General features: G+C 39.5%; 2 protein-coding genes across 19 annotated transcripts in view; one reads left to right on the top strand and one right to left on the bottom strand.

Moving 5' to 3' along the window:
- The window catches only part of caska (calcium/calmodulin-dependent serine protein kinase a), a 163,865-nt gene that overhangs the window by 113,794 nt on the left and 22,619 nt on the right, over nucleotides 1-27,452 (bottom strand). The window lies entirely within an intron of this gene.
- LOC148188603 (uncharacterized) lies at nucleotides 16,607-23,803 on the top strand. Of its 2 annotated transcripts, none has more exons than XM_088083754.1 (9): nucleotides 16,607-17,602; nucleotides 18,833-20,837; nucleotides 20,935-21,006; nucleotides 21,212-21,286; nucleotides 21,671-21,727; nucleotides 21,838-21,909; nucleotides 22,161-22,217; nucleotides 22,329-22,403; nucleotides 22,753-23,803. In XM_088083754.1, the coding sequence occupies exons 1-9, from the start codon at nucleotides 17,567-17,569 to the stop codon at nucleotides 22,986-22,988; spliced, it is 2,685 nt and encodes an 894-aa protein (XP_087939880.1). In that variant the 5' UTR covers nucleotides 16,607-17,566; the 3' UTR covers nucleotides 22,989-23,803. The 2 variants fall into 2 exon arrangements, with proteins under 2 accessions (XP_087939880.1, XP_087939878.1); XM_088083752.1 differs by having other exon boundaries at nucleotides 21,835-21,909.

Here is a 27,452-nt window from a genome sequence, read left to right as displayed (position 1 = left end):
CAAGTGGACATTTGTGCCAAATTTAAGGAAATTATGTAAAGGCGTTCGTGAGATATTGCATTTACAAGAATGCAGCAAAAGGGATTACTGTGACCTTGACCTTTGACCATCGATGACCAAATTCAAATCAGTTCATTCTTGAGTCCAAGTGGATGTTTGTGCCAAATTTGAAGAAATTTTCTCAAGGCGTTCTAAAGAGATCTAGTTCATGAAAATGAGACGGATGCAAGATCGCTGTGACCTATGACCACCAAAATCTAACCAGTTTATTCTTTAGCCCAAGTTGATGTTTGTGCCAAATTTGACAAAATTACCATATTCACAAGAGTGCCACAGATGGGGTCACAGTGACCTTGAGCATGCACATTTTAAATAAATAGTTTATTCTTAACTTAAAGTGGATGTTTGTGCCAAATTTTTAAAAAGAAATCCTTCAAGGCATTCCTGAGATATCTCACTCACCAGAATGAGAGATGATGTCACAATGACCTTTGACCTATGACCACCAAAATCTAACTAGTTTATTCTTTACTCTTAGTGGACATTTGTGCCAAATTTGAAAAAAAAAAAAAAAAAAAATCCCTTAAGGCCACCTTGAGATGTTACGTTCACAAGAATGAGATGGACAAAGCCAAAGGTACGTATGACCACCAAAGTCTAATCAGTTCATTCTCAAGTCCAAGGGGACCTTTGAGCCAAATTTTAAGAAATTCCCTTACGGCCTTTTGGAGCCATCGCCTTCACAAAAATGGGGACAGAAAACTTGAAAACCTAATGCCTCAGCACCGGCTGCAGCTGTGGCCAGCACCAGCAACAAGCTTTCCTCTCCATGGTAAAAACCAAAAACACAGCTTTTAAAATCATCTGTGTGGTCGCTGCTGCATGAGGTCACCGGTGAAGCAGCTCATATTCTGGGTTCACATGTGGGACAGGACTGAACACTGTGTCCTGTGTTCGTCTGCTCTATATTCAAACAGCGGTCAGCACCGCAGCCTCAAACACAGAGCAGAAATATGCCTTTCTGAGGGACGTCGCAGAGCAGCCAGACCTCCCGAAAGCCTGAATGAAGCTCCTCTCATGGGAATCCGCCCACAGCCGACAGCCTCTGCCGCTCAGATGCACTCAGCTGACCACAAACCATCAGGATGGTCGGGAATAAGCAGCGGAAACTGAAAACCCCTGGCGTCCTCGCCCCGCGCTCAACACAGCTCTCACTACAGAGCGTCGGCACGCAGAGATCAATGAAATCAATCAAACTTTTGATTAACACTGCAGTGCATTTAAATAATGAAAGGGGCGAGGTAAGTGCAACAGAAAAGCAGCTGGATTCCTACCAACAAAACAACCATGAATTTGTCTTTTCACTGATGAAGAGTCCGATGTTGTTCTCCGGAGCGATTAATCACGTCGTCCTGGATGGAGAGTGTGTGTGTGTGCGTGTGTTTGTGTGTACTTTGTGTCCTCTGTAAAGGGAATCTGCACAGTGGTCAGCATATTGGCTCGGCCATTTCCTCCCAGCTCGGGCTGCAGTCTATAAAAGTTAATGAGCCCACTGAGCTGAGATTCTGCACGCAACAACGCGCCCGTGCACACGCAGACGCACCTACACACGTCAGTATGTTTACAGAGACATGTAAATGAGCACATGTGTACCATTAATCCTCCCACAAAGCCTCGCAGTCCTGTCTCTTAAAGCTCGGTCAAGGAGGAAGGGGGGGCGAGCGAGAGGTTTCCTCCCTGTCTCCTCAAATTTCACACACACTTCAGTTGTAAGCCGGCTTACGTAACACCGCTCCCGAACTTCCGCTGCGCTGCCAGAGATTTCTGTGTGTGATTCATCGGGCCATGGGGACCCTTTCACTGGTCAGTAATCACTGTTCTAAGCGGTAGTCGCTGTCCTGAACTTCTAATTCTCTGCTCTGCCCGAAAGACAAAAACAAGGAGACACGAAAGGACGGCAAGAAAACGGAGGCCAAAATACGCCTACATGCTGCAGACCCACACACATTAACACGCTAGTGAAAGGTTGGTTAAAGGCATGAGCAGACCTCTCTGTATCCTCCTTTTTCCATTGCTTTATACTTTCAGGTGTCGTTCTTTGGATCTTTTTTTGGGGGGAGGATGAAGACTGAAAGAAAAATCAATCTTGAGACTGACAGCAATGGATGAGACTTAAAGAAAAACCTAAAGCCTGAAATAAAAAGCAGAGAAAAACCTGGACAGAGACATCTTGTAAAGACACGTTAAAAGGGATACGCCGCTGATTTTCAACCTGCTTTGCATCAAAACAATGTCTAAAATACACTGTGGAAACTAAATAGTTACATTCAGACAAAAAATGCCATCAGAGCAGAAAAACAGGACTTGTATTATTTCTGGGTGTCATTCTGGGCTTTTGACTCTGAATTTGTCATTTTGACTATTTTCCACCTGATGAGGTCATTTTGACCATATTTGGCATATGGAGGAAATACATGCTATTTCCACTAGGTGACCTGTCACAGTCAATGTAGCTGCTGATCACTGACATATCCCAGACTGTGAAAAAATCTATTTTGCATGTTGTATGTTGAAAATAATTCATTTTTCAGGGTTCTTATTTTAATATTTTTATATGAAGTGGCATCATGACAAAACCCTGGCATTTAAAGGGTTAAAATTCTGAAAATTAAGTAATGTTTCATATTTCTGATTAGTACGAATGTTGATTAAAAAAAATCAACTCAATAAAAGTAGAAAATAATACTAATGTATAATATTTTTTTAAGTAATACCAGTGTGTGTAATATTAAAGTGGAGCCCTGAGGGTTAACAGCGTGTCTAATGACCTCAAACATGTTTGGCATTTCTGTGCTGCCGTTTTTAGTTATCAGCTAACGTACACAGCGGCACTTTATCGAGCTCAATTCGACTTATAATAGGTATGTGTGTGTGTGTTACATGCAGAGTCTTTGTGCAAACAGCAAACCACAAAAACATCTGGCAGAGCGGTTGGATATTTCACATCTGATCGAGTTGCAGAGGAGGTCACATTAAACCACATTCCTAAAAAAAAAATCTATGATGACTCTTGTTTCCAGGACGCTCACATTACTCTGAGCCACAAAAACAATCAAACTATACGTGGTTTTTTTCTCGCTGCATTTTGTGGATGGAAAAGTTCAGTTTACCAGAGAATCAGTCTCGCTCTTTCTGAACACTGAGCCGGGCCCTAACCTAAATAATGGCTTCAGTATTTCAGGAGAATGAAAGCTTTGGCTCCGTTTTGGGCTTCAGCTTGAGTCATCCCTATTATCATTACACTCGGAGCAGCATCAGCCTTTCCTGAGCGCAGCTCTCTGCCAGCTCCACAAGTTCTCCGGGACTCAGCCGCCCCTGCCAAAGAGCGAGAAGCCAGGCTGCCGCTTTCTGCCAAGTCTTCAAAAGAAACCGAGCTGCCGTTCGGTTCGCTTCCACCAAAGAGGAGAGGTTCAGTGGCCTGAAGGCCCAGCAGAGAAAGACAGCACAGAAAAGAAGAAATAAACAGTGACAGACGGAGAGAGGGATGGAGCGAAAGCAAATTAAAGGAAAGCAGAGGAGATGTTTTCAAGCTCAGTGACCGACACGGTGCATACACAGTTTTACCAAGACATTTCCAGGACTTTTCCAGGACTTTGGGGCAAATTTTCAAGACCATACATTCTCTGAAACATCTCTCGATAATTTCTCATCAGTTCTTTTTCATCACTATATGACAGCTTTTTAAAATGTATGTTATATTGACAGTAATTTATTCAACAGGATTAGAACTGAATATTTAAAATTAGGGACTGTTCCTTATTTATGGGAGGGGAGGGGGTGGTGCAAAAAGGGGGAGGCATGTCAAATAACTTTTGAAGCCCTTTATCTTGGCTTTAGGGGAGGGGCGTAAAACTTTAAATGGCCGTGTTTTGTCTTTATTTCTGTTTTTTAAAGAAAACGCTGCGGTTTAAGAGGGAACGTTTACTTAATTTTTTATTTTTTATTTTAGCAATTTTTGAAGAAAAAAATTTGGCAATTCAAATTTCTTTAAAATTTTTGGTGATAGAGAAAGATATTGCCTTTTTTACTTTAAATGTTTTTGGAGATTTTTAAGACAACATGTTTTCTTGAATACTTTCAGGCTTCTTTTCTTTTTTAATTTTTGGGGATTTTTTTTAAAGAATACAACCGTGATTTGGGGTGATTTTTTTAAAAAATGGGTAATTTTTTTCAAAATGTTTGGGGGATTTTTAAAACAACGTGTTTTTCTAAAAAATAAACAAAAATCTTTCTCTCAAAAATCTTGGCAATTTTTTTCTTCAACAATTTTTGATTATTTTTCATGGTATATTTAGTTTTCCAAAACTTTTTCAGACCTGGAAATTGTTTTTTCCAAAGTTTTTTTTAATGACCGTATGAACCCTGGACCTACAGAAACGCAGGTTAACCTTGTGGAGATAAAAAGAAAAGGCATGAAGGGTAAACACACGCTGCAGATTCAAGCCTCCACATCAGAGGACGAAGGCAGCGAGGGGTCAAGTTTACGTGTCTCGTCTGTGCACGGACTCGGCTCCACAGAAAACACAGACACGCTGACAGGCCTCATTTACCTCCTTCAACATGTCGGCCCTTTAACACCACCTGCCCTCCTCGCTTGTGGTCATTTCTTGCTCACTCGTCGTGCTTTTCTTCCAGCTCTGAGGTGAATCCACGTCCTGACACACACGGCCTAACCTCAACATGTTCACGTCCGATGATTACTGATCTCCTCCCCACAGTCAGAGGCAAAGCCACACAGCAGAGGGCTGTATCTGATTTCTTGTGCAAGTCCGCATTGATCTACATGCCAGCGATGCTTCTCCAGGGCCCGGGCCCCAAACAGCCCTCCACGCTGAATACACTAAATCTATGCCACACAGTCAATTGTCTGGCAGCCTGAGAGAGGCTCTGTGTGTGTGTGTGTGTGTGTGTGTGTGTGTGTGTGTGTGTGTGTGTGTGTGTGTGTGTGTGTGTCAGAGGAGAGGAACTCAATACTCAGCAGAAAGCTCGGAGCAAAGCCTTTCTGTGGCCCACAATGGGTTCCTGTGTGCTTGTAAAGGCCGTCTCTGATCCTGAGTGCTCTGCGGTTAAAGCCCCCAAACGAACTAACAAGTCACTCGAAGCTATAAACAGCCCGAAGCCTGCGGCCGTCTCAGCAGGACCTCGGAGGGAAAAGCTCCGACCTTTACCTTTCTCATCTCAGCATCTGTGTGTCTGAAAGCTGCAGAGCGACCATGAGCCCACTCGCTCGCCCAGTCGGGTCAAAGGGCGGGGCGGTAATGACGAGATGATGAGCTCAGCGCTCAGCATGCAGAGAGGATGAAAGCAGAAGAGGAGGTTTACTCTGTCGGTGATCACCCCCACTCTGCAATCTATGTAATGTAGGAGGCTGAAGCATGAGAGCGAACACAGGCTAACATCCTGGAGCCGGCCCGCTGCTGAGCTCTGTTCACATACACGAAGGGCGGCGCGATATGGCTTTAAAATAAATAAAAAAGTATTACATGAACTGCAGTTACAAAAGAGTTAACCCTTGTGTTGTATTAGGGGACGAAAATGACGCCACTATTTTTTAACATCATAGTAAATATCCTTAATGATCTTTTCTCAACTTAAAATTTGATGAAATTCATTTTTGACCAGAAAATTGTTAAAATCCTTTTCATACCACAAAAACCACACACATACACACACACACAATCAGAAATACTTTTGCAAAGTCCACGCACACAAACCTGCATACTGTCCTCACTGCACAGTATAATATACTAAATTATGATGCTAAAGCCTGTTATTGTTTTTTTTGCACACTTTCTTAGACAACACAAGTGATATATCTTGCTAAGAGTTTATGTTTATACCTACACAGTATCTTTAGCAATAATATTAATAATAATCTTCTACTTTAAAAAAACGAAAATTTTGAAAGGTGTGCTGCAATAAAAGTGTGATAAACCTGAATATTTCAAATATCTCGTGATAATTCTTAATTTTCACTACTGCATTTTCTAATAACAAATATAAAATTCAAACCCAGTATTCACACATTGTGGACGTTAAAAATATTCACGTTTGGAGTAACTAATTCATGCCTTTATTCTGTAGATACAGCTATTCAATGTTAGTAAGCAGTGAACCTTTTAAAGCATAAAGACGTGATCTTTATAGGTAAACTGCACACCTTAATATTTACTCATTAATCAAATGAATGAATGACACTGCAGATTTTTCTTATGCATATCATGGAGACCCATCAAGAACAAACTAAATTTATTTTAATTTCACTCTATCATGTCTCTGTTTTGTGTCCATAAACCTCATATGGTTCCACTGTTTGTATTTGTGCAGTTTTATCAGCGCGTCAGTCACCTGTAAAGCAGTTTAAAGCGCACCTGAAGACAGGTGATATACAAATAAAGATCGACTGATTTTCAACTCTGCCACTTTCAGCAGAATCCTTTGAAGCCTGCGTTGATGGTGTTTGTCACATTTTAATTAAAGTTTATCATCAGCGTGAAGTGACATCATCTCTTTGGCTCAGTAGTTCCTGTTTGAACACCATATTTCTACTTTGGACTGTCCGTTTAGCTTTTGGTTTTTCTGGCAAGAGCTCCACTTGTCGTTGGCTGGGAGTCTGAACCTGCCATCTGTCTTTTTTTTTTTTGCTTTGTCTACTAAATGTCTCCGCTCGTCTCTCTGCGCTCATCTGAAATGAATGATTATTTTGTCTCCTGCTTTCAGAGCCGGTGTGGACGGATGCTCGCGCTAACGTGGATCACTGAAAGCTGCCGTTTATTTTTTGTGGATAGCACTTTTGTTTCCACTGTGTCATTAATCATGAACTGTGCTGCATGACGGCGGAGAGGCTTCACTAAGTGCTCTGCGTTTTGCAGAAAATATTTTAATGACAGCGAGGACGGTGAGAAAATGACACTGTTGTTGTGCTGCATCTGTGATACTGCCGACAGCGACGAGCTAAACTAGTTTGTGCGAATAGCAGGTCAATTGTAAATGGATAATGTTTATATCACACCTTCTGGGCATCCATTTGTGAACAGAGTAAGTATATTTTTGTTTATTTAGCCAATATTTAATAAGAAAAAGCCACATTATCCACATTTTCATCCAAATGTAGCGCAGATTTGGACCAAATTTCCATAAAATATAGCAAAATGCATGGGATAATGCATAATGCAATGACAGAATATTCATTCATATGACAGAAGTGGATAAAACACTTCTGTCATATGAATGTTAAGATTCTGTTGGTGAAAATGATTTTTTAAGCTGGTGACATTAAACCACCGCAGAAGAGGAGGACATGAGGACACTGAAACAGCTCCAGTCAAAGCTCAAACAGTTTAAAAAAACATGATAAAGAAAACATGATGAAAGTGTTTGTTTCATGTCTGATGTGAGGAAGGTTACGGTCACCTCTTCGTACAGCACGTCTCATGTTTTCAGCTCTTCACTGACATTTAATTCATATTTCAAGTAGGTGATATATTAAATATACTTGAGGTATCAAGGCTTGCTCCACGTGCAACATATTAAATGAATATATTGCAAACACCAAGTATAAATTGTTACGTTGTTTTTATAAGCCACTGGCATTGGTTCTCTACCATGTCCACCTCTAACAGACACACACACAGAGCAGGGCTTTTGCAGAGCTCCAATCACAACTATTTAGTCACATTTTGCGACCATGGAGCACCAGTGCGACTTGCAAATACCATTCAGAGGGCGGCCATAGTGTTTTTTGCCCTACCATAGTCAAGTTGTGTTAAAATATTTATAACTTTGGGTTATTTATAACGCAGCAGAGGCAGAGACGTGCAGCAGAACATCAGGTGCATTAATAGTGAAACTAAACCGTTCATTCTGCCGAGCGTAAAACTCTTTCACTTACAAAAATCAGCAAATATCTCCTCTCATGAGGACACAAAAAGAACTCCGCCTTCTGCGCTGCATTCACGGACCCACAAAAACGTCAGATTCTCAATATTAACAGAAAGATTTTCATTCTCAACGTAAATGCAAAACCGGTTCAAAATATTTGTTATGTGTCTCATTAACTACTAATAATCAGTATCAGTATCGGCCCTGAATAAACAGCATCGGTCGACCCCTTCATATAATATCTGCCTTCGCGATCAAAACGATGTCTGTGGTAGTTCCCGTTACAAAAGGTGCCACCACACCCACATTTTGCCATGATTGCACACACACACACACACACACACACAAAGCAAAAACAATGCCAGCCATTATGACAGCAAGAAAAAATGTTTTACAGACTAGAAACATTTAAAAATAAACACAAAATATGCTACAAAATCAGAATTAAGCAGGAATGTAACTATAATATCATGAATAAAACTTCTAATACAAAACATATCAATCATTCCATCTCAGAAACGACCTAAAAAAACACCATAAAATGACCCAAGAGCTGTTTAACAATACCACAGTCAGCATCAACAGGAGAATCTATCTAGGTTTCTGGTTTGGCTGAAATAAGTTTGTCCGTATTTCTGAAAGGGGCTCTCCTTGTCTGCGTGTGGTTTGTTGTCAGTACTGAGCTCCGTCCAGCAGCACTCGTCGTGTGCTTATGTCTCTTAATCCTCATCGTTGGCTAAAGCCAGCGCTAAAGCTAAGATTAGCCCACATACACACCACGGGGTCACACACCCCCTCACACACACTGATACAAACTAAGAGATCATACACGCCTTGCATAAACAGGGTGACACCGACTTACACACACATGATTTCACTCGGGGACGCATGCACACAAACAGGACCGCTCTGCGTCCTCTCGGAGGCTGCCGAGTGATGAAGAGTAGATGGCGTCCGGTGGTGTCAACACTTAGTCAGGGGGACACGGGCGGGCGCTCGGATGACTGTACACACACAGCTCAACGGCCATATGAAGAGTTCAAGAGGAACGTTCATTCAGAAAGTGTTTCCTTTTTCACTCTGACTGAACACGGATCTGTTCCTCAGTTTTAGGCTTTTCTGTCCACTAAAAACACCGCTCACTTTAACCGCAGGTTTTCAAAAACTGCTGTTTAATGAGCGAATCTGAAAATGACAAACACACTTTTATTTGTACATGAGATCAACTTGGCCCAACGCAATAAAGTGTCTGTAAATGTCTGTATCAGAAGTGAATATTTAAATATAACTAAGGGGCTGTTCATTATTTATGAGAGGGGAGGTGGTGGTGCAAAAAGGAGAGGCATGTCAAATTATGTGTTAAGCACAGGAGAGAGTGGCATACAACTTCAAACGGCTGTATTTTGTTTTCATTTCAGAAAGATTTCAGAGGCAGCTTTCCGTTTTTTAAACAATTTTTAAAGAAGAAACTTTTGGTGTTTTTTTTAAAGAAAATATTTTGGTGATTTTTTTAAGGTATTAGAGTTTTTTTGTTTTGTTGTGTCTATTTTTTTTACATTTATTTGAACCTTTTTTCTTTAAAAAAAAGTTTGGCATACTTAAAGGAAAAATTTTAGGAGATTTTTTTTCTCTGGGATTTTATCATGAAACATTGGGCCTTTTTGCGAGCTATTTTTTTTTTGTTTGTGTGTTTGTTTTGGTTTGGTTTGGTTTTTTAAGATTTGGTGATATTTTAAAGAAAACACAGATTTGCCAAAATTACACCATTTATTACAGCCAGAAACTCCAAAAACATAAATAGTCTTTGGATTTCCACATTTTGAAATGATCAGGTGTTATAACACAGGTTTGAGCAACAAACTCTCATGACTTTTTTGTAACTTTCAGGGTATATTTAGATTTCCAAAACTTTTCCAGGCCTGGAAATTGCTATTTGGAAATTCTTTGACTTTTCTGGGTTATTTCTGGTGTCCAAGGATCTTAGGACAGAGCTTTGAAATGTTAATGTGAGTTGATGAACCTGCACTGGATTTCATTAACTGGCTGAGGACAAGTCAGGCAGCTGCTGCCGCTCCTCATCACACACACTCATTTCACTGCTACACATCACACACACATCACACTGCTACATCACACACACATTTCACTACTACATCACACACACATCACACTGCTACATCACACACTGTTCGACCTCCTTACACACTGTGGATATTTCCAGTTTACCCAGTGGGACTCAAACCCATACTGTAATTGTGTTAATGTGACGTCCCACCTGTTGACCTAAAGAAAGCCCTGAACCTGCCGCAATCACTCACACACACACACACACACACACACACACACACACACACACACACACACACACACACACACACACACACACACACACACACACACACACACACAGGTGTAGTGTTCACAGTATCTTCCAGGTGTTAAAATGAGGAGCTGGTGACAGAAAGGTGTCGGCTCGTCTGCCACAGGCCAAACACACACTGAAGATTTTCTGACAGCACGAGACGCTCTGGGTGAAACAAAATGTCAAAACACACCCACCTGCGACACACACGACAGCAAGAGCCTGTTTACACCTGGTATAAACATGCAGCTTGGACTACTTGGAGATTTTTTTTTAAATTGCCAGAAAAGTGTTTGTGATTTTTTTTTTCTTTATAATTTTTGGGGAGTTTTTTTATATTTTGGGTGATTTTTAAAGAAAAACATGCCTAAATCCACAGGCCTGTTTTCTGTAAATATAAAATGACAAAAAAAATAACACCATTTATCACAGCCCAGAACTGCAAAAACAAAATCATCATTGGGTTTTCATATTTCAGGCAGTCCTTGAAAACATCATGTGCTATTATACAGGTCTGTGAGACAAAATTTCAGGACTTTTTTTTTAAACTTTCAGGGTATATTTAGTTTTAAATTCTAAATATGATATAAATATGAATTGATTGTTTCAGGCATTTTTTTTAAAAAAAATGGGATGTCGAGAAGTTCGTTATTTCTGTGTTTCCTCAGCAGCTTAAGATGAACCAACTTTGATCTCCGGCTGCCTGGACAACTCTGCCGCTGGTTATCTGCTGCTTTCATCGACAGCAGGAGAAAACTTTCACTTTCATTTCAACGTCTACATCATAATTACATCATTTATTATGGTATTTACCATAATGCAAGAAAGATGGAGTGATTAGAGGGAGAGACCGCGTGGATTCCTTGTATTCCCCTGCAGGTTTATATATAATTTGTGTTAAGTAATGTCACAGTGTGAGTGTGTGAATGTGAGGATGTAAGAATGAGTTTCTGTTTAAATGTGCATAATTACGCAGAACCTTGAAGGTCACAGTGTGCGGAGCGTACGGAGCGTGGGCCTTCGCATAAGTTTAAGAGCTGCAGGCGTCAACACTTTCATCCAGAAATGAGAGTACAGCTGGACGCTATTTGGATACAATTACTTATGTTGGCTCGTCGTCGTGGTGTGTAAACAGTGTGGCGCAGTGGGCACGGCCGGGCCGAGCTTTAGCCCCACATATCAGACTACAAACACACACATCCACGGCTTCTGCAAACACACACATATGGCAGCCAGGCGTCACTGAGAGCTCAACAAAACACTGTGATGCTGTCTGGGCTACCATATGGACTCCGTGTGTGTGTGTGTGTGTGTGTGTGTGTGTGTGTGTGTGCGTTTGTATCTCTATACTTGTGTGGACCAACCCTTGACAAACAACCTTTGCTGTGAGGACATTTTTCCTTGTGAGGACATTTTGGCTGGTCCACACAAAGAAAATGCTTGGATGAGCCCCTTTGGTCCTAATGAATGATCTGTATAAATTTCAGAGAATGTCCTCATTGACTCAGTAAACTCAGAAAAGTGTGTGTTCGCCAATGCTTGGCTCCTAGTGGACACACTTATGTAGTGCAGTCAATTTTTGATTTAGAGGGTGAAGATGCAAGCCAATTTTCTGATTGGCTAAGGATGGGAAATTTTGTGATTGGCCATCTTGGGTCATGTGAGAACATGACTGTGGGGCTGTGTAGAACAAAATGAAAACCCTAAGCAGGCAGTACATTTAAATTGGAAAAACTTCAAATAAAGCATTTTGATCGATCCTTAACTATTTCAATACACTGAAATATGAAATTTGAATGATAAAGAAGAAAGAAAGAAAGCAAAAAAAAATCAAAACAAAATTATTAGTACTACCATTGGAGGTACTTAAGCTTTCTCTGTTACTACTTACTACTGCAAGTACTTCAAATACTACTACTACATAATGTAGTATATGTATTTGAATAAAATAAAGATATTTTGAAAATATTCAAAGTAATACTAATAATACAGACTGTATGGAATGCCTCTTTGAGAAAGCTGAAAAAAAATATATATATAAATATATATATATATATATATATATATATATATATAAAAATATATATATATATATATATATACATATTTATACTAAATACTTAATACTACAATACTAAATCAAACTTGTCTCACACAGTATCAGGACACAATAACCTTTCGCAAAGATGGTATTTATTTCAAGGCTATTGTATTAGAGTATATTTTATTATAAAGGGATTTTAATTTAAATAAGAACTGAATATTTAACCAATAAAATGAATATTTGATTATTTTGTCTATACCCAAGTTGAGCAAACTTGTAAGGTAGTGTTAAGGAAAACTACAAATGTCACCTGATAAAACAACCTGCTGACAGCTTTCTCAAAGAGGCATTCCATACAGTCTGTATTATTAGTATTACTTTGAATATTTTCAAAATATCTTTATTTTATCTTTATAGATATCTTACTACTTTTTTCAACTTCGCACGACCAACCAGCACTAAAAAGTAATACTGCAATATCTGTGTTACTGCTGGCTAAACTGATAGTTTTTAGCAGCTAGTTCATCCTCCTCTGCCAGTTGCCTCCCCTCCCTCTGGGTCCATTCCTCTCTTTAGAGCTCTTTGTCCATGTACTCCGGCTCAAACAAATAGGGGCATGTAATGTGTGAGTGTAATTCTACACTGACTTTCAGTTTTTGTGAGTACTATTCACTTACACACCCAAATTCATAAACATAGAACCCAGGTTGAAAAATCCCAGAATTTCCCTTTAAGTTTATCTTGGTATCTGTGATGTCATAAGAACGGATGTGCACTTTTACACACACTTTTTTATTTAGGGTTATCACCATATGAAACTGCTGTTACTGTATTGCATTACACTGAGCCAGGACAACTTGGGACATTGTGTTTTTGGAGCATGGAAGCATATTTGATGGGGACAGATATTAATAAATGTTCTTTTGAGCTGGTTTTGTCTTGCCAGGTTAGTGCAACAGTAAGATGTCAGTCATTAACAACTTGACATACATTAATCTATATGTCAATGTATTCTAGGGATAAAGCTGATCTGAAGCAGCAGCAGAAGTATTCTCTGAAAGGCAAAGAAAGAGCAAGTTAACAGGCAGCAGCAGCAGTCTAGGTGCAAGGGGGGTGGAGCACCCCTCCCCTTGATGGGCCATTAATTGAGGCTGAGCTGAAGGCAGCAGAGGACCAAACTATATTCTCCACTTCTCAACTTGGACACAAGGCCTGATTAAAGGCTAGAATGTTGAAAATAAAGCACGAATCACATTTATCAATATAAATAATCCATAATGGTTAAAGTAAAAGTCCTTCATTAAAATTAAACTTAGTGAGATACAAATGTATAAGCATCAAAACAAATTTAAATAATGTAGAACAATGCAGTGTGATTTTATCATTTATCAGTGGATTATAATTATTAATGTATTACTGTGCTCACAGTACACACATCTGTAAAATGTAATGAAATTCAACACTACTTTCAACTGTATATAGATAAAGAAAACAAAGTTAAATAAAACTTGTCTCACAGTATCAGGAAACAATGATTTTTCTCAAAGGTGGCATTTATTTCAAGGCTGCTTCACTAGAGTGCATTTCATAATCATTCATCAACATTCCTGAGTAATTTATCTGCTTCTTACTCCTTTTCTCATGGTCCAGTCAGTCACGATGCCGTCTTAATCTCTGGTAATTTCAGACCCTATTTTTCCCCCCCTTGCCCATCACAATCAGTCTTCTGCCCACTGACTTCCTTCCTACAGACTCCCCAGCCTTCTAGTCAGCTTTTTGAGCAACCTATCTGTGTGCATGACCTCTTGCCTGTTTTTGAGGGCTCCCTGCCTTCCATAATCCATTTTTGCATGTATCTGGCTGTATTACTGGTGCAGTTATCCTATGCTGCTATCCATCATAGCCCACATCTGTAGAGTGAAAAGGTGTACAGAGCTTCAATACTTCTCTTTGTTTTCTATTTCTTTTCCACTGGTTCAGGGCAGGTCCCAAGAACTAAGTTTTACTTATGCATTCCTTTACATTGTATATTCTGGTGTTGTGTCTTTAAACCGAGGTGTCAGGCCACTGGGCCAAATGTCAAGCAGTTTTTGCTGTGTCCATTTGGTCAGAAAGCTTCCCAATGGAGTCCAAGATAAAGCTTCAAAAGTCAGAAAAATGACTGCTTAAAAAATCATCAGGAGGCAGAGTCCAAGGCAGCAGAAACTTAAATGCCCACAACAAAAGTGAGACAATTAGTGTACAATTCAGACACCAGAACAGCTCTGAGCTCCATCAGCTCAGGCTCTAACTTTATAAGGCACTTTTCCAACGCCTATTGTCCATCCTTCTATACATTTACATTGGTCCAAGATTACACCATTATAGTTTCATTGGTCAAATTCATTATTTCATTACATAAGGCCTAATGTGCAATTTGGGGGGAAATCCCAGTCCATAGGCACATTATGCTGTCTTATCTTGACTCCAGTAGATTCAGAGGTCCTGTTGCTTATTTTTTTTAAATAATTTCTGGGCAGTTTACACTGTTATTTCTCTGTTCATTCCTGCAGCCTTTTAAAACAAAACAAAAACAATGAGATTTAATATAAGTGCATTTAGGATTACACAAAGGTTAAATATGGTATAGTGAGGTTAAAAGAAGACACTCTGGATAACTGTTCTCATATTTGCTTAAACACAACACAACACAAATCACTGTGCTCTTATAATATCATCAGTGTCAACTCAACACATTATAGCTCTCAATAATCAGTTTCTAGCATTCAATCTTGTTATTTTTTTTTAGCACATCACATTAGCCCTAAGGTAAATTACACTACACTGGAACCTTCAAATTCATGATATGAAAGCTATACCAAGTTTTACTCAAGAAATTTATCTTTATCTATGTGCAGTTGTCTGTTTGTTTTCTTTTGCTTGGTATTGTGGATAGGAGAGGAACTTTTTGCAAAGTCCATCTGCACTTCGTTCCTCCTTGCACAGTGTTTAATTGTGCTCAATAAATAAACCAAAACCAAACCAAACCATTCTGAATGCTCATATGACATGATTTTGTCTAGCCAGGTTATTACAACAATAATATTTTAATCATTAATAATTCAATATACATGACGCTTCATGTAAATGTATTCTAGGGGTTAAGTTGATCTGAAGCAGAAGTATTATCTTCTGAAGGAAGAGCAAGTTAACAGGCAAGCAGCAACAGTCCAAGTGCAAGGGGTGGAGCACCCCTCCCCTTGATGGGCCATTAATTGAGGCTGAGCTGAAGGCAGCAGAGGACCAAACTATATTCTCCACTTCTCAACTTAGACTCAAGTTAAAATAACACACTGATTAAAGGCTAGAATGTTGAAAATAAAGCAAGAATCACATTTATCAGTGCAAGTAATAATACTACAGTGGTTAAATTAAAATCCTTAATTAGAAATTAAGCTTTAGTGTTTAACAAATGAATTTGCATCAAATAAACTGTAATGATGTAGAACAATGCAGTGTGTTTTTTATAATGATTGATTCATTACTGTGTTCAACAATTAAAATAGTGTAGAGCTGTGTTAAATTGCTCTAACTGAATTCATGCCATATTGCTGTGTCCTGTGCCCTGTTCAAAAGTTCACAGGCAGGTCAAGGGGAGGGAAGGGGAGCGATCAAGCACTCGCAGCCAATGCTGCATTCAATGGAAATGGAAATAGCAGCGTTACACCTTATTGACTTTGTTTGTGTATACTAAAATGGAGGACTGTTCAAGTTTCTCTGATGTTGGGTACTCAAGTATTTCATGACCAAGAGTTAAACAGAAAGTCTTTCTGTGTTACTGAAGAGTTTTGAATTTCATGAGTAGCATTTACAAAGTTTTGTAAATGCGTCACTTTCGACATGAAGTGTCAAAGTTCTGATTCTTCCTGTGGAAGTGAATACATCGCCAGAAACATGCCTCTGCAGAGACAGGTAGAGAGGCTGCGGAGGCTCAGACAGCACCACGACCGCTACATGCACAGCGATATGAAGAGGAAATAGCAGGAAAACCGAAGAGAACACGACAAAACTTTACAACTAATCAAGGTAAGACATATTTCATATTTTGTCAAACTATATTGTAAGTGTTTACTATCTGTCGTTGCATTTCCAGCCGAGTGAAGCTGTTAGCTTAGCTGCTGCTAATTAGCGAACTTTAGCATAATGGAATGAGTGCAAGCTAGCTTAGTTTGTAAAAGGAGTAAAACTCAGTAACTGTGTAATTATGTCGGTCTCAGATTTACAGCAATGTTAAGTAATACGTCTCAAATGTGTAAACATAATTTTTTCTTGTATTTTAAGTGACTTTTTTTGAACAAAACACAAAATAAGGAGAATGAAACTCTACATCACACACAGAGAAGGCACATTTATTATTGAAACAGTGCTATTCAACAGAATTGTGAGTATTTCTGATATGTAAGGCAGGTAAATAATTTTTTGAAGTTTTAAATGTGTCTGGCACCAACATTTGGATGTTTAAAAAAAGGACAAATCATTGTCAGTCCACAGAGATTTTAGTATGTCAGTAATCCTGAGCATCATGTTTTTCTATAAGGATGCATAGCTCTACTTTATTCTTGGTTGTTAATATTTTCTGAAGCATTTAATGTTGGTGTGTGGAACAGTGTGAGCTGGTTGTACAGAACACCATAACACCAATATAGTTAACAAGACCAGATTTAAAGGACAGTGTTTTGTCTGAGTCTTTGCTATTTTCCTGATAACTCTGAGGTTTGGATGGAATTAGAGCAACTAAATGTAGACCATATTTGACAGGGTTTTTCCTTTTTCATGTTACTGCAAACTAATGGGTACATAGCATGTGATTTAAAGTGTGCATTATCAAGAGAAACCATGCTGACACGTCTGAATACAAATCAGCAACCACCTTATCTCTCCTGACTTAAATTTCAACAGTAATATGTTTCTCCCCTGTTATAAGCATTTATATCTATCTACATGTAATTACTACCACCTTAATCTACATAATCAGAGGATCACAAGCTACTTATTGTCTTATTCTTCCTTGTAATTACTGATTGTAATGAAGAAAAAAATTAAAGCCTGTTTCAATCTTTAGTGCTATGCCTGCATGTATTCTACTGTGATGACAGCATCAACTATGCTATAGTTGTATGTGTTTGGTTGATGGTCTGTAAAATTTGCATATTTTTTTTTATAATTTTACATGACAGAGGATGAAGAGACAAAAGGAGGAGGAACAAGAGGAGCAGGTATGTATTCATTTTGACTTGTTTCTCATTTTGTTGTGGGCAGGAATAGCAAAATAATCTGCTGGAACTGGAAAAAAGTATTCACTATATTTACTGCACACACCTATCCATGTAGTATTTCATTTAGTATTCATTCACAAAATTTGCTTTGAGTCAGTTTGTCCGGGGTGCAACATGGGCACTTGTCCTTTGCAGGTGGCAAGTGAATACTGCTGTCTGACCAGTGAACTTGTCTTTAGGGCTGTCTGGAATGCCTATTTTTGGGCTCAGGAGCTCCCACAAAGATGAATAACGAGTATTCAAAGTGTCAATTGGGCTTTGTGATGCTCTGCCCTGGGATGTTTCTTTTTTTACATATATTTCCGCATTTTGATGGCCTAAATAAAAAACAGTTATGTGTTGTCTTTGTTTAATACTGACTGATTGGATCTATCTTGGCAAATTTAGGGTCACTTTACATTTAACAGTTGCTGATCAGTGGGACAAACTAACCAATGCCTTTGAATAAAGTGTGTTTTATGATGAGATAATAAGACAGTCAATGCAGTGTTAGTTCAGAGAAACAGAGACACTTGAATTTACAAGGTGTGTAGTTGTATTTTTCTGTTTTTGTTTTGTTTTATTTATTAGAATAAAAACATAGTGAACTCGCTGCTTGCACAGACATACACCATTCCATATTATTTTAACATATCATCCAACCGGAGTTACAACCTCTCATTGCATGTTGTTATAGTGATCAAAGCACCATGTCAGCATTATTTGTGGTTGTGTCCCATTCTCCCCTATAGGGAAATGAGGCTGTACAGAGTTGACTGAATACTTGCCTGTTATTTAGTGGTTATATTTTAGTAATCTAATCACATGTTTTTCAGTCAGTCCCTGATATTCAGAAAAAGACTTGATGACCACATGGAAGTTGATAAAAAAACATTTTTGACTTGGTACTGAAAGGCTTAAATAGCTTTTTTTGTTTGGCCAGCACAGTTACTATTGCACAAATCCCAGTTCTAAAGGGAATTAGCCATTAAATTATACTTTTAGTTGGATATCTTTACCCACTGGTTTAGCATTGAGAAAGTGTAATTTATTTTATGTATAATAGATATTGGATGTTTTGGTTGATGATGCTGCTGTTTCATCAGCCGTTCATCAGTTTTTTATTTGAATTTCATTCAAATTTCACAAGTTAGATTAGCTTTAGTTAAATTTTTGATCTATTTCTTTCAGAGGGACTGTGTCACAGATGGTTCTCTATCTGAATCCAGCAATGATCTGGAAAGTGACTACGTGCCATCAATGTCAGATTCTTCAGAAGATTCCAGTTGCCACAAGGTTAACACAAAGTTGCCTCTCGAGAAAAAACGGAGTAAACTCAGAAGAGCTGATTCAACTACAACACAAGAATTAGAATCAGAAGAAAAAATCAGCAAAGCAGATGACAATGACAAAGACGCAAATGACTATGACACAGATTACAATGCTGACAATGAGGAGGAGGAGAAGGAAGAGGAGGAGGAGGGGCCACAAATCACTGTGAAATATTGCGTCAAGGGAGAAAAACGTAAGTGGGACAAGAGACATTACTGTGTATACTGCAAAAAACCACAGAGTAAAATGGCGCGGCATCTAACGCGGCAACACAGTGATGAAAAAGAAGTGGCCCAAGCAATATGCTTTCCACCAACCTCCAAAAAACGTCTTCAGATGTTAGAGGGACTCCGCAGGAAAGGCAATTACTATCATAACATCGAAGTATTGCAAAAGGGACATGGTGAGATAGTAACTTACAGGCAGCCATCAGAACATACAGATCCAGAGGAATACTTGCCATGCAACATATGTTTTGGATTCTTTCTAAAAACTGAACTATGGCGACATGAGAAACTATGTCTCAAAAAAATGGGTAAGCTAGAAGTTCAGTCCAAGAAAAAGCGAAGAGTTCAGGCTTCTGCTTCATCTCTTGTTCCATACAAAGGGCAGGCATCACAAAGGTGCTCAAACATTGTTAATAGAATGATGATTGATGAGGTGTCTCGGGAGATTAAAAATGATCCACTCATTTGTGAATTTGGTGATAGGCTCCTAGAGAAACACGGGAGTGACCCATCAAAAGATGGTTATGTCAGCCAAAGGATGAGAGAGTTGGGAAGATTTGTACTTGCTGCCAAGTCCATTGATGGCAAAGTGAAGCTGTTACAAGATGTCTTGGTGCCACCTAATTTTCAGTTAGCTGTTAAGGCAGCAAAAAAAGCGTCTGGATTCACCAAGTCTAAGTACAGATACAACACACCATCTCTTGCTTTAAAGTTAGGACACTCACTGAAGGCAGTGAGTGACATTGTGATTGCACAACATGTAAAGGCTGAAGATGAAGCGGCTGCAGCCAGAGTAAGGAGCTTCTTGGGCTTATTATCTGCAGAGTGGGGCCTCTTTGTGTCAGGCCGTGCACGGACTAACCTGGAAGAGGACAGGTGGAACAAAAAAGAAATGATCCCTCTCACAGAAGATGTGATGAAGCTTAATAAAGTCCTGAAGGCCACAGAGGAGGCGGCAACACAGAAACTTTTGGAAGGGCCTAATGCTAGAGCATACAGGACTCTCAGTGAGTGCCTTCTTTCTCAGATCATTCTTTTCAACCGAAGACGGCAAGGTGAGGCAGGAAAAATGCCTCTGTCAACCTACATGAACAGAGCCACAGAGGATCCTAATGAAGATATCATGAAGGGCCTCTCAAAACTGGAGCAAGATTTGAGTCACGAGTTTACCAGGTTGGTGGTCAGAGGGAAGAGGGGTAACAAAGTTCCTGTGCTTCTAACCAAAGAGATGACCAAATCCCTTGATTTTCTCATTGAGCAAAGGAGTGAGGACAATGACATTTTGGACAGTAACACGTATGTCTTTGCAAGACAGAATTCAGCATCCCATCTCCGAGGTTCAGACTGTCTGAGGAAATATGCAGCTGTATGTGATGCAAGGAGGCCTGAAACACTCACATCAACCCACCTGAGGAAACATGTGGCTACAATGAGTCAGATAATGAACCTGAAAGAAAATGAGTTAGACCAACTTGCTAAATTCATGGGACATGATATTCGTGTTCATCGTGAATATTACCGGCTAACAGAGAACACACTTCAGCTTGCAAAGATTAGCAAGCTGCTCATGGCCATAGAACTTGGAACTGAGGTCTACAAAGGCAAATCTCTTGATGAAATTGATTTAGGCTTAGAGAGTGAGTATGAAAGTATTCCAGTTTAATTCATATTTAAAAAGTATGTGGTGTTTTTTTGTTTATTTTTGTTATGTGTCTGTGTGTTCTATCTAAACAGTGCCTTCATCTTCAAAAGTCGGAGCTGGGCAAGAGTCACAAGTCAGTGGAAGTGAGGCTCAAGACTCAGATGGTATGAAGTTAGTTTGGCTGCAACTCATTAATTAATGTGCAGATTTTTGATTTTTGATTTTTTTATTTAATGATTGTTGTCTCTGAATGTCACAAAATAACAAAATAGTTGTGTAGCCATTTCTCTATTTTGTACGAGTGTATCTAGTAGTAGTATCTGCCAGTAGGATGAGCTGCAGTTCATGCTTCTTGTCCTTCTCTTGCAGAAGAACCAGAAATTCTGACTCAAAATACCTCAACTCCAGGACCATCACACAAGCTGAAAAGGACTGAGAAAAGAGGTAAACTCTTCTTCTGTCAGCTTATTTTTCTTTCCTCCCACTGCTATGTAGTAACAGTCATGCAGTGTCCAATCATGTTCTGCGTGCTTAAAGCTAGGATGCACACAGGTAGGTAGGTCAGTAACAGACAGGTATATCAGTCAGTACTTTCTTTAGGTCTGAATTAACTGATTGATAGAGTTCATTACAGTCCTGCAACAGACACAGACACCAGATTTTTTTCTTTCAGTCAACTGTATTTATTGACGGCTATCAGGACCAACAAATAAGATAAAAAGTTTCTCAGAAACACATTTTATGCACTCTTAATTTAATTTTAGGAACTGAAACAATGTAATTTCACACTAACAATAATGTCCTGTTGCTGTTGTCCTTCCTTTGAAGTGTCCTCCAAACAAAAGAGGTCAAGGAGCATTTCTGAGCCTGTTCAAGATTCAGATGGTATGAACTTAACTTTAGATTAATTGCAGTGGCACTGTGATATGACATATGAGTGTATCTGCCAGTAGGATGAGCTGCAGTTCATGCTTCTTGTCCTTTTCTTGCAGAAGAACCAGACGTTCAGACTCAAAAGACCTCAACTCCAGGACCATCACACAAGCTGAAAAGGACTGAGAACAGAGGTAAACTCTTTTTCTGTCAGCTTATTTTCTTTCCTCCCACTGATGTGTAGTAACAATCCTGTCAATCATGTTACATATTCTTAATACACTCTAAATTACCTTAAAAGTAAGTTGGACTATGTAATTTTCACACTGCGATGATAATTAGGGACCAAGCAGCAAATGCGCATGGTGACGTGTGCAGGCTGCAAGGGCCCAGCCCACGGTGCTTGTAGCTTTAATGTTCTCTTGCTGTTTGTCTTCTCTTGAAGCATCCTCCAAAGAAGATAGGTCAAGGAGCGTTTCTGAGCCTGTTCAAGATTCAGATGGTATGAACGTAACTTTAGATTAATTGCAGTGGCACTGTGATATGACTGTGATATTAGTGTATCTGCCAGTAGGATGAGCTGCAGTTCATGCTTCTTGTCCCTTTCTTGCAGAAGAACCAGACATTCTGACTCAAAAGACCTCAACTCTAGGACCATCACACAAGCTGAAAAGGACTGAGAAAAGAGGTAAACTCTTCTTCTGTCCCTTCCTGAACTGATGGATGTTTTGCTCCAATACTGCTCACATGAAAGACAGTTGCCAAGTATTAACCAGAAAGAACGACTGCATAGTTTATCTTCTGTCCTTCCCAAGGTACTGCAGGTATAAAAACGGTATAATCCATTTTAATAATAATGATAATAATACAGTCACAAAAATATTTCAGTAGTTTCTCAGCAGTTCTGTGACAGTGTGTCTTCATAATCTCCATGCGTATAAATTCAGAGTAGAAAAATAAAGCCATCAGTCCCATATGCAGGACTGCATGATTTTCAGCAGTGAGGATGCTAGTACCTTGTCTAATTTGTGTTTCAGGTACGGATCCACCATTTCTCTCCCAAAAGAAATGCCATCGTAGGCCTTGGAGTTCTGAAGAAAAGGCAGCAGTATGGCGACAGCTAGGACGGTACATCACTCTGAATAGAGTTCCTGGTAAAGAGCTTTGTCTCAAGACTCTTAATGCAGAACCGATACTCTGCCATCGTGACTGGAGAGATGTTAAGAACCAAGTCTACAATTCCATCACAACCCAAAAAAGGAAACGGGTATAATTTATTTTCATGTTATTAAGCAGCTGGATCTGTATCAATTTACTGTTTAAAACTGTTCAATGAATTGTTATTCCCAGTATTATTCCCAGTACTATTTTTTTTTAGAATGGAGACTGGATCTGACAGAGTTAATAGTAGCTGGATCTGTATTATGATACTGTTTAAAAGTGTTCAAGGAAGTCCTTTACTCAGCTGTCCAGTAGTTTTTTTTTTAGGATAAACTGGGACTGACAGATAAACTGGGACTGACTAACAGCTACTGGATTTGTATTAAGATACTGTTTAAAATTGTTAAAGGAAGTCCTTTGCCCGGCTGTTCAGTATTTTTTTTTCATAATAAGCTGGAGCTGATGCAATTAACAGTTGCTGAATCTGTATTAAGATAACTTTCAAGGGAGTCCTTTATCCAGCTTTCTATTCATTGTGGCTGTGGTAATGTGGACCAAAATCTCTGCCCTCAGTTGAGTTATATTCCACTAAAATAAAGCAATTCTGCTATGATCTCATGTTAAATCTTTAATGAAGTCGTGAAGTCATGAAGTTGGTTTTGGACTCTTGGTAAGACAAAACAAGACATTGAAGATATTACACTGGGCTGTGGGAAATTACAAAGTGCATTTTCACTATTTTCCAAGTCTTAATAGACAAAACCAAATCAATTAAAAAAAAATACTGTGCAGATTAATCAATAATAAAAGTAATCGGAAATTGCATTCCAGATGTCACCTACATTAAAACCATGCTTACTTGAGTAATTGTGGAATCTTCATTGAACAATTTATTATTTTGATAAAGGTCTGTAATATTGAAATGTTTATATTATAATATTATTATAATATAATATTATAATAGACTGTATATATATATATATATATATATATATATATATATAAAATTTAATACTGATTTTAAACTAAAAATAAACACCAAAAGCTCAGTTTAACAGCACTGTATATTGCTGAGTTGAGTCTGCAAAATGCTGGCAATACAGTGTCTACTATTTGCTTTTAAAGTTTCTTTTAGAGTAGCCAATCAAAAAAAGCCTATGTCGTCAAATCTACCTAGCAACAGGGGCCGGTCCTCACAGCTATGGAAAAAAAATATTTTTTTTTACTTTGAGTTTTCTGCAATCTGAAGTGACATTCTAATTCTCTACTCCCACCCAGTGGTAGGTCTGTTTTTTGCATCATTCTAGCTACAATGGAAGTGGTGGTCCTCACAAAGAACTCAAACTACGTGGTCCACACAAAGTAATAAATACATGTATGTGTGTGTGTGTGTGTGTGTGTGTGTGTGTGTGTGTGTGTGTGTGTGTGTTTGTTTGTTTACAAAACAGAGTTGTGAAGAAGGTCCTGTCTCTCAGCTCTCTGTATGTTTACTTGACCCCGACAGGGAGCACGACTCCACCAGACTGCTTTACAGCAGGGACAGCAGGGCCCCATGACACGGTTTTAGGATTTTAGGATGTTTCTGCGATTCTTTTACATTTGACTACATTTTGCCTTTTGGACATTTCTAAGATTTTCGGAAGTTTCTAGGATTTTAGGTCTCTTCTAAGACTTTAGGACGTTTCAAGATCTTTGGGAAGTTTCTATGATAGGAATATGATATGTTATAGGAATCTAGGACATTTCTAGGATTTTAGGATTTTTCTCAGATCTTTTTAGGTCCTTGGATTTTAGGATGTTTTTCAGACAACAAGTGCAAGTCACTTTATTTTTATTGCGAATTAGAAAATGGCAGAGCTGAACTTAATAATAATAATCCAATGTGTGTGTGTGTGTGTGTGTGTGTGTGTGTGTGTGTACAGTGAGCTGGCTCGGTCAGATGCTTTGGCAGAGGTGAACACAGAGCTTTCATAAAAGGCCTGGGAAAACTGCTGAGCGCTGCTGTTATGGTTGAGTGTGTGTGTGTGTGTGTGTGTGTGTGTGTGTGTGTGTGTGTGTGTGTGTGTGTGCGTGTGTGTGCATGTGTGTACGCAGTTAATACCGGTGTGTAAAAACCCCACTGACTCCAGCACATTTCAGCTCTCCTCTCTCCTCACTAAACCTCAAATTTCATCACTGTCCTCTGTAACACTGACACACCCTTCCTCCTCCTCCTCCTCCTCCTCCTCCTCCTCCTCCTCCTCTCTCAGCATCAGCCTGCCTTTACAAATGCAGCAGACTAAAACATACTGTCATGCCCTCAATCACTTTTTAGCGATGCTCCATCTGAGGTGTATATTTAGCATGAAAAGCTTGCTCCCTGTAGATTTAAAAAGGTTTCCTTCTACAAAACACGGCTAAATATACAGCTTTTTGCTTGTTTCACACGCTGCGAGTGAGAAACAAAATAAAACAGATTACTCCACAGGTGAGCAGCTAGTCTTTCTGTGTTTACTGATCATAAAAAGCACATTCTCAGCAGCGTCCACCTGCTCCGTTTGATCGCTCCGTCGTCACTGTTAACTGATATGAAACGCTCTGACTCAAACCAATCAGGATCATCTAAAGATGTTTGAAATGCAGACTTTTTAAGGAGAGGGTCATTACATCAGACGGCCTTTTCACACTGCAGCTTCAATGTGGGAATATCCAGCCCAAATTCTTTAAAAAGTCGTAAAATACCGTTGTTTTGTCAGTGATTTCGGCACAAGATTCTGACAACAAAAGCCACCCTTCACAGCAGTATGTTACGCCGCTGGTTTGACTGCTGGATGTGTAAAAATGGACGAGCTGCGTCCGCTGATGCGCCCGTCAGAGCCTGTCGCAGCCTTCAAAGTAAATATTTACATCAAAATATACTTTAAAAATATAAATGTTGCCTCGTCTTTACACCAAATAATAGAAAAGTATCTATATTGGTATCGATAAAGACTCAGATCATTAAGCAGTCTCAATAATGGTATCAATATCAATAACAGTTTACTTTTTGCATTATAAGATGATTAGAGCTCATGATCGGACATTAAAAGGGTTGTAATTCCACCTCTATTATCCTTTTTATATCGCTGAGAAAACAAAAAACTCACAAAAACAACTGTATAATTCAAGTTTCTCGCCAAAAGCTAGATTTTCTTTTTCTTGATGTTACATTTGAACACATCACGATGTTTTGGGTTTTTTTTACCTTTGCCTAACCGTCATTTTCACAATGAAACCTTACGCAGCCTCCTTTATTAAGCTAACGAGCTCTCATCCAGAAGATTTCAACTCAGATTTCAACTCTGGATTACTATTGTTAACTGACGGGACTACAAAGTTTGGGTGTGCTCACTGCTGCTGCTTTGAGTGGATGCTGATGACGAGCGAGTTTTTAACCCAGAAGTGAGTCGAAGGTTCTGCATTTAGGTTTAATTTGATGCAAAATCGATGTTTGCTGACCAGTGATTGAATTTTAAAGACATGAGAATTTTGGTATTTTATAGAGGAGCTGACAGCTGGATAAAACATGAAGTGTTTGAAAAGCTGAGCAGACTGGAGGGTTGTGAACAGCCCTGCAGGCTGAGGCAAGAGTCATTTTCATGGATTACACCCTCAGAGTGTGGTTGAAAACGCTGCAATTTAAGAAACTGTACAGTTTTGAGAGCTGAGGTACAAATCACCAGACCTGTAGCTCTTCAGTGGCACACGGCAAAAAAGAATACATAGTATATTTTACAATTCTGATCTCACTTTTTCGTCCAAATGAGAAAAACAGCGGCTGTGACTCCTCTCAGAGTAGATTCCCACACACTCTGGCAGGTGATCCAAAAGCAAAAATCAGCTGGAACGCGTCAGCCATTCTCAACCGCAGTCGCCCAGAGCTCGAGCCCGTGTGATCGTGCCTTCCTCGCCCTCCTCCTCCTCCTCCTCCTCCTCCTCCTCCTCCTTCCATCAATGAGTCATTCTTTAAGAGTGCACCTGATCTCAGCTCATCCTCTCATCGCTCCCGCTCCTCCAGCCCAGCGGCAAACAGCCGGGGGCTGCGTCCTCAGATTGGAGGAGAGCAGGGTAAATATTTGAGTGTGTGTGGGTCAATACAGTCAAGTCGCTGAATCTATCATATCTGCAGCAGACTATTCAAGCGCAAACACATCCATACCGCACTAAATTAACAAACAAGGAGGCGTTTTAACACCATTAGCTCTCCACCAGTCTGTCGGAGGGTGAATGACCGCGATAACTGTTTGTGACACTGAGTCACGCTGCCGCTCGTGTGCACGTCCTCACTCGACAGGTGTGGGGATATTTTCGAGCATATTTCCTCGCCGCACATGCACCGTCACAGAACATATGCAGTCGAAGGCTGTCAGCGCCCTGTAGCGCCGCAGATGGCGGGGCAGTGAAGGCCAAAAAGTGACAGTGGTGCCGTTCTTCCATTCACTCTGTTGCTACAGAGAGTCGGTCTGACTCCTCTACAAAGAGCAAACAGTGCCACTGACACTCGAGCAACGACAGCTTCATGTAAGCCACTGACAGATGGGAAGAAAGAGAACAAACG

The sequence above is a fragment of the Plectropomus leopardus genome, chromosome 10, assembly GCF_026936395.1.
Source record: "Plectropomus leopardus strain MGB_pleo_1.0 chromosome 10, ASM2693639v1, whole genome shotgun sequence".
Taxonomy (NCBI): Eukaryota; Metazoa; Chordata; class Actinopteri; order Perciformes; family Serranidae; genus Plectropomus; species Plectropomus leopardus.
Note: the sequence above shows the minus strand (reverse complement) of the source record. Positions and strands in the feature narration are given on the sequence as shown.